This window comes from Excalfactoria chinensis, chromosome 2 (genome assembly GCF_039878825.1).
Source record: "Excalfactoria chinensis isolate bCotChi1 chromosome 2, bCotChi1.hap2, whole genome shotgun sequence".
Lineage (NCBI taxonomy): Eukaryota > Metazoa > Chordata > Aves > Galliformes > Phasianidae > Excalfactoria > Excalfactoria chinensis.
Genome location: NC_092826.1, coordinates 90504383 through 90512746, shown reverse-complemented (window position 1 = coordinate 90512746; position 8364 = coordinate 90504383). Strand labels below are relative to the sequence as shown.

Here is an 8364-nt window from a genome sequence, read left to right as displayed (position 1 = left end):
GAACAAGGAAATGTATTTTAGTAGCCTTCCAAAAGATTTGGAGATATTGCAAAATAGAGGAAGCCTTTATTTATTGCATTTCATTTCAGTTAAACTTATATTCCTATCATCAGCATTTGGGCATCGCAGGAGGTTACAGAAATCTAAATAATAGCTATTTTTTACAGTTCTGCAGCATTTGGGGGAATCATTCACAGTCTATGAAAACTGACATGAAAGATATCACACGAACACATGGTAAGGGACAGTCACTACCTTATATGTGAAATATTTTGAATCTTTAACACTCCAACTCCAGCTATGTTGATTTATTCTTTTTTCCTAACAAGGTCTTTACAGGTTCAAAAGAACAACTGTATAATGAGTGTGGTGAGCTAAGATGAGAAAAAAATGCGATAAGAATAGTGTAAAAATGTATGTTGCTTTACATCATGTATCAGAGATATTCTTCATCCTTATTTTACTATCTAGAAATAAAAAGTCATCATTTTCCATAACTAAAAAAAAATTCAAACAATCCTTCTCTGTTGTTGACTTTATTTCTCAAAGGAAGGAGGAGTCACCTATCTTCACGTATAATACACTAATATTTCTATGTATATTCACACATATTTCTAGTTTTGCATGTAGTTTTTCTGTAATTCTATTTATTTCAATAGATGTGCAAGTGGGCAGAAAGCATAAGGCTGTCAGGAAGCAATTGCAGCTTTAAGGCTTTGTACGGCTGCCTAGACGGAGGGCCTCGGGCGAACGCGGAAGCGGGCGGTAATCACGCAGCTCCTGTGCCGTGCCGTGCCGTGTCCCCGACGTGCTCGGTTTCCCAAACGAGCGGCGCGCAGGCGCCTCTCACTCCCCGGCGAGATGCTCTCAGACGTGAGAAGGGAATCGCCCTGCTTTTCTCTATCTCCTGCTTTTTCTCCGGCCTTGCTGCCCTCCATTTCCTCCGTTTAGCCCAGTCTCCTGGCTGGGTTTCATTTTTATCTCCTTGAGCTTTTTGTTGTTTTTGTTTGGGGTTCTTTTTATCTTTTAAAAAATTATTATTATTTTTAATGTTGCCTATCGCTGGGAGACCGTTTACCACCTGCTCTCCTTAGGTCCTGTTCCTCCACACAGCTGTATTTAAAGGAAGACCCGCGTGTTCATTATCCCCTACTCCCCTTCTCTCTGCTTCCACGTACCCTCAGTCCCCACCCGTCACTCTGCTCGATTTCAAACCTTCGGATGGTATTTTGGTGTGATTAGGAGATTAACATCCCTGGAACACCAGGAGAGGAGGAGGAGGGGAAAAAGGAGAGAGACGGCACGAGTGAAGCTGTCCTCCCGCCGCCCCAGCCATCCCCGGCTCCTCGGTGGCAGCGGAGGGGGCGTTTTCAGGCGCTGTTGTCTGCGGACGGCGGCAGCGAGCTGCGCTCGGTGCCCGCATCCACGGAGCTGCGCCGGCGACAGCTGGCGGAGGACCTGCGGCTGCGGCTCCTGCTCGCAGCCCCCCTCTCTTTTATGAGGCGGAGGAGCGGCAGCGGGGTTCAACAGGAGGAGCATTTCTTCCCCGGGGTTTATGAATGGCAATGATATGGAGGAAATGCCGTTTCATAAAGTCAAGAGCAAGAGGAAGAAGTGCTTCCACTGCTGCTGCTCTTCGCCTGCTGCCGCGGTGGCAGGAGCAGGAGCCAGGCTGGGGGAACCTCCTCCTCTCCTGCTGCTGGATGCCATTGCCTGTGAAGATGAGTTCGACTGCAAGGAGCTGGAAGCTCTTTTCCAGAGCTACAACCTGAAGCTGGAGCAGAAGTCTACCCTCAAAGCGCTGGCCGTTCTCATCGTGCTCACCGCCAGCCTGGCCCTTGTGGAGCTGCTCTCTGGACCCAGCTTGACCATTTCCAAAGGCTCGCACCCGGTGCACTGCATTATCTTCCTTTCTCTCTTTATCGTCACTAACGTCAAATACCTGCAGGTCACCCAGCTGCAGCAGATCGTCAAGCTCACCTTGCTCTTTAGCTTCACCTTCTCCTTCCTCTGCTGCCCCTTCTCGCTAGGAGCCTATGGCATGGAACCCCCCAGCGCCCCGGAGCAGGGCATGTGGCAGCTCATGCTGGTCACCTTCGTCTCGTATTCACTGCTGCCTGTCCGAACCCTGCTGGCCATCGTTTTCGGGCTCGTGGTGTCCGTCTCTCATCTCATCGTCACTGCCACCTCCGTCAGCGCCAAGAAGCAGCGGCTCTGGAGGACGGTGAGAAAAGGCCGCGCTGGGCCGGAAACTGCTGCAGGGCAGTACCGCGCGGTGCGTGCCCGGCAGCTAAGCCGGGAAGGCGCCGAGCAGCGCGGTGCTTTCGGGGGCGGCGGGGGATGCACTCCTCCTGCGGCGCGGCCAGCCAGAGGGTGCACTGGAGAGTGCCCGAGATGTCTCTAGAGGGGAAGGGGGCAACGCGCCCCAGTGCTTCAGGTGCTGCCTGTAGTTACTGAAAGTTTCCGGGAGATGGGGGGATATGGGGATTCCTGGAGAATAGAACTATCGTCTTTGTTGCTCGGAAAAAAATGAGGGCTGGGGAAGGGGAGCCAGCTGCAGCATTTGAGCACTGGAGCATGTTCAGGGACACCTTATGCACAGTCAATGCAAATCCAGTACACATAAACATGCTTGACTCAATACAAACTCGGAATAGACAGTAAGCTGCGTCTGTTCGTAATTGTTTTTGGTTGGTTGGTTGTTTTTTTTTTTTTGTTTTTTTTTGTTTTTTTTTTTGTTTTTTTTTTGTTTTTTTTTGTTTTTTTTCATATCCCCTCTATATAAGTTTTCATGTCCGTAGATCATCTCAGGAGGTCTATGCAGAATTGATTCAAAATATGTGGGAAATCCAAAGGAGGAAACCACCTCATTGTTCTTCCTGTGAGCCAGGCATTCCTGTTTTAGTTTCTCCATGGCAGCTGTTGCCCCCCTTCCACAGACATTACCTGGTATGTCAGTGAACTTTGTAGCAATTCCTTTCCCTCCTTGAATTAATCCAGAAAAAAGAAACACCAACTCTCATTCTGCAACAGGGATCTTCAGTGCTGCTACACTCTCTTCTCCCTCCCCCGAGTAGCTATTCATAGCCCTGCAGGGCTTTCTCCTGCTCCAGTGGCCTGACAGGCTGCAGTGGGAGGAGAATGAAAGCATGCACGTATAGGAAATGCTGGGCCTGGGAGTCAGGATTTGCATCTTAAGGCCATATTATATGGTGACTGAGAAAGAGAAATTGAGAATTTTTCTTCCCTCTTTGGTATTGCATTGATCTTGTTTGCCTTCAGGAGAAATACGTGGATTCTGGGATGTAGATCAGTGTTAAATATCATATTAATACGTAATTTAAGTACATAGTACATTACTTCTGCTAAACTCTGTCATTATTATCTGTGAACTGATAAGGCTGAGTTGTAATGCTAAGACATACACAGTGTGTGTGTCCGACATAAACACTGCAATAACATTGCAAATTTGTGCACCTTTGTGCCCAGAAGTATAAATTCTCCTTTCTCCATACATGCATATTTGCCCTATAGTGGCATACATACACATACTGGAGATACACTCAGACACTGAGATATATAGGATTATTTATGGCTTCATGCTGCTGAGCTTCTGGACAAAATAAATTGTATATTTTAAAGGGGAAGAAAGAGATAAGCTGAGCTTTATGATTTACCCAGATAATCTGATGGTCTATTTTTAAATGCGTGATTTAGAGTTTCCATGAGAGAGAGCTGATGAAATGCAGGAAGAGGAGCTTTCTTTAAAAGCATACAAAAGGATACTAAAAAACATTAGAATATATCTATTTAGATAGGATTGGAGATCACTTTTTTTTTACTAGAGTGCTAATTAGTCTTTGTGGGAGTCGATGCTATCCTAGCTACCATGAAGCAGAAACATTTTCCTTGATGCTCAATGTGGCTGTTCTAGATGAACGATGTAAAGAAACTGACAATAATGTCTGCTCTTTAACAGCTAACTGAGGGCTTGAAAATGAACACTTTTAGAGAGAGGAAATCTGCTTTCTTTCTTCATATTGGTTTAAACTCAGCTATTCAACAGACAATAGACTGGCTTTGAAAAGCACAGAAGTATTCAATTAGCTACCAATATAACACATGTACATTTGTTTCTTCTTCAGCACTCCTCCCAAATGAAGAAATTTCTGTAATTTGTGCAATACTATGAACAGTACATTTTGCTGATAACAAAACCATTTTCAGGTCAAGTGAAATAACTGGTCTATAAACTTCTATCACACAGCATTGCCCATTCTTTTGTTGAATATTTGCAAGCAAAATGTTTTTTGATTTGAAGACTAACCCTGTGCATAAAAGGGCCCTTCTTTTATATAAAGTTGTTTTAAGTTTTCCAAAGAACAGTTTCAAAACACTTGAACACTTAACAGTCACATGGAAGCCACATCATCTGAATTTTATTTGCCAAGAGTGACAGTAGCTCAAGATTTTTTGTTAAAGGCTGAAATGGGTGCTTTCTCTCAGTCTGGACCTGCTTTCCATTACTGGATTTTATCATGACCATCCTTATGCTTGAAGCCACTGTATGCAGTCAGCCTATTAAGGAGACAGGGCAGCTGTATGTAGAGATGCAACTGCATGAATGCCTGTGCTCTTTCTCCCATCCACCTCCCTTCAAAACTCAAGTGAAGTTTTAAGTTTTTTGAAGTTAACTCAATTGTTAAATTAAAATCTGCTGTATCCAGAAAGGCACAAGCACCAACACCAACTACCAGTGTCCACCAAAGACCACCGTCTTTTATGATTTTTTGATAATTTATGCAGGGAACAAATTTTCATATTATTTAATTTGAGCTTTACAAGAATTCTGATCCAGAAACGTCCATTGAAGTTCAACTTTCAAGTTAAAACAACACCAAGTGTTTTGTGCTGTTTCAAGTTCAATCCATTAAAAAATGGACTTGGATTATGCTATGTAAGGAACTTCTATATGCAGATCTTTGAATGTCAAAAGAAAGCCTTGCTGACTTCAGAAGTGCTGAACCAGAACCTGAGTAGGTCCTGTGGCATCCTTAAAATTAGCATTCATATAAATGTACAATTTCTTCAGCATGCTGGAATTGATAGCTCAACTCATTGTGGGAGAATTTTGTTATGTGGTCCATGATGTAGAGCACATATACTTTAAGCATGAGTGGGTGGTCTGTGAAGATCAGGGTCTCCTTTCCCGTAGCTCTCTCCATCATTAGATATTTTGTTATCTCAGAGTTGAGACACAGGAATATGGAGGAGTGAGAAGAGAGGAAGAACACGAGTGCAGGAAGGCGAAGGGAGTTGGGGGAATAATGTGGCAGAACTAGAACTGCTTCTTTTCAGTGAGTGGCTGGTGTCTACCCATATGGAAGATTCAAATATACTAATCCGTGTTGATTTCCTAAGGGAAATATAATAATGGTTAGAGAATATCAATCATTCATAAAGAATTGTACAGAACCTTAACCCAATTTGAAGTAGGTTCACTGCAAAAGGTATGCTGACTTCACAGCCAGTTTTGTATATTGTGTTTGACATTGTGACGATGACTTGGGTGATGTATATAACCAGTAGCATGTTAGTTGAACTTCTTCATTTGATTTGAAGTCATCAGTTCATGCCATATCTGGTCTTGAGCAAAAATGTGGGAAAGTAGTCACTGGAAGCTAAAACTAGAAATGAAAGTTTAAGAACTTGGAATCTAGATGTGTTTGTTTGTTTGTTTTGTTTTGATTTGATTTGATTTTTTGTTTCTCCCAGAAGCTCAAAGATCTACATGAGGTATTTCAGAAAAGTTACAGAAAACCAAAACTCTGCCCCAGGGAATTCAATCCATTTTTTTGTTGTGATGCATAAAGTGAATGTTAGATACATTAAGGGCAGATGGAGTATGAAAGGCAAAGGCTGCTCACAGAAATTACTCAGCTGTCATATGTCCACAGTTGTGTTTTGTTTTTTTGTTTGTTTTGTTTTGTTTTTACCATTAAATAACTGGTTTTTATCCCTCTAAATAGTGTTTTCTTCTTCTTTAAATATATATATATATATATATAGATGTATGCATATCTCCAGAAAATTCAGAAGCAAATCATAAAATAACAGAATGCCATCACATGTAACATAAATCTCCATATATCTCTTGTGAAAACTGAAGTTGCATCTTGAGTAGCAAGGAGCAGAAGAAATAAAAGGGCAGAAATACTGAAATGATAGTTCATTTTCAGTGGTGTGGGGAATTCAAAGTTGTAATGTTTTTTTTCTGGCTCCATTTAAAACTGCTTTGATGCTTTTATTTAACATTTGTATGATTAAAGCTTTTTCTAATTTTAGCAAGTAACAAAATGGCTAGAATATGAAAAGTGTGAAATGAAGGAAACTGGTAAATTATTTAAAATAATTTGTATCATAACTAAATTTAATTTGGCACCTTAATTCTTTGCAGGTTGGCATGACAATAATCTGGAATTTCTCTAGGAATTTTCTTGTTCTATAGTTAATCATTTTTATTAGTACTTAAAACATAATTAATGAACACATGGTTGACAGAACTCTTTATCTCCAAACCTTTGTTTCTTACACAGGAGGCTGAATCTAGCAGTCTAATAAAAAGGGCTGCAATTCAAAGACGACTGAACTGCTTCTCATTCTGTCTCCTCTCCTCTCCTCTCCTCTCCTCTCCTCTCCTCTCCTCTCCTCTCCTCTCCTCTCCTCTCCTCTCCTCTCCTCTCCTCTCCTCTCCTCTCCTCTCCTCTCCTCTCCTCTCCTCTCCTCTCCTCTCCAAAACTGTTCTTATCTCCGCTCTTCATTATTGTCTCCTCTGTTCTTTTCTGTTTTTATCTCTTCCATCAGTTTATGCCTTCTTAACTGTTGTCACAACAGCTATGTGGTCATTGCTGATATATGAACTGATATATGAGTATGGAATAAATTTAGACCTGATGTCACCTTTTGTGAAATGTAACAACTTCTCACCTCTTAGGTACATTTGCATTAGTTTAGATTTAGAAGCCTGAAAAATTGGTAAATCAGATGATATGATAAAACGTTGTGATACCTCCTAAAACAGTAGATCCTGGAACATATTTCAACATGGATGCTAAGGCTTTTTAAATACTTTGCAAACAGAAATAACTGTTAGGAACAAGCAGTGGTATTTCTTAGGTTTCAGTGACCCTTTAAAAGTGATTCAAATATCATCACTTTAACCATTTACATAGAGGATCTAATTGTTTACGTTGTAGCAAAAGAAGGAAAAGGCTTCTAAAAATGACTAGTAGAAAATATAATTTGTTTACAGATTTTGAACTTTTAAAGATTTTTAATACTATTTTAGGCACATTTAAATGCCCCAAACTTAAAAAATTGCCTCCGAGTCTATAAAGTTGTTTTGTATTAATATCTGTTATGGTGGAGTCAAGTGAGTGTAACACATAAACACGTTATTTCTGGAGTTGTTAATGTGATACCAATTATAAAAGAGATTGTATTTTTGAGATAAGAAATCAGTGAGCTTCACACGTAAGTGTAGAAATATTATGGGAGTAAGTCATTTCTTTCAGAAAAGCTTGTTTCTCTGCATACAGAATAGGTCGTTTCTGTCATATGCAATTACTTTGGCAGTATTTGGTTCTAAATACCTGAATTACAGGGAAGATGTTAAAAAAAAATAATAATAATAATTGACAGCAATGTTAATATCCTGTAATAATCTGTGCATCTTGCTACTGATGAGTCCAGTCATAGTCAAGAGCAGAAGCAGATTTACAATATATTTAAATTAATCTTGCAATATCTTTAATTTCTTACATAGTTCTGTAGTTGCAGGTATTCAAATAAAAATGTCTTGCAGCCTATTCTGGAAATGACAAAAAGCACCTTGCTGAGAATTAATGATGCAGTGCTTTAAAATGTGTTAGTAATAAATCATTAAACCAGTCTCATTTTGCTATGGTGTCTTAAGAAAACATTGATGACTTATGACATTTGTCTTTAAATCATTGTTTTCCCATTGTAGCTGATAAAATATTAACATTAGACAAGCAAGGGATTGCTCAAGAGCCTTACACAACAAATTCTAGTCTGAAATTCAGCTTACCTATTATTATTTACCACTGATTTATGGAAATGCCTACAAGTGTCAACTTACATTAACTTCTCAAGTTACTACTTGTTAAACCAGTAAATAAATTACAGACCTCTGTTAGACATGGCAAAGAAAAGAAAAAAAAGGCTAATGATGGAGAACCAAGACAACTTTCCAAACCTCATAGGTCAATCAGCGTAGATGGCAAGTCTCCTGGCTTCAGCTGCATTTCTTCAGGACAAGGATTTCATAAAGATGAGAGACTT

General features: G+C 40.5%; 1 protein-coding gene across 1 annotated transcript in view; it reads left to right on the top strand.

The window, feature by feature from the left end:
• The first annotated feature begins 603 nt into the window (after nucleotides 1-603).
• ADCY1 (adenylate cyclase 1) overlaps nucleotides 604-8364 on the top strand; it is a 147334-nt gene continuing 139573 nt past the window's right edge. The window contains exon 1 of the mRNA XM_072329806.1: nucleotides 604-2224. Coding sequence (XP_072185907.1) covers nucleotides 1556-2224 — 669 coding nt within the window. The 5' untranslated portion in view covers nucleotides 604-1555. The remainder of the gene's footprint in view (nucleotides 2225-8364) is intronic.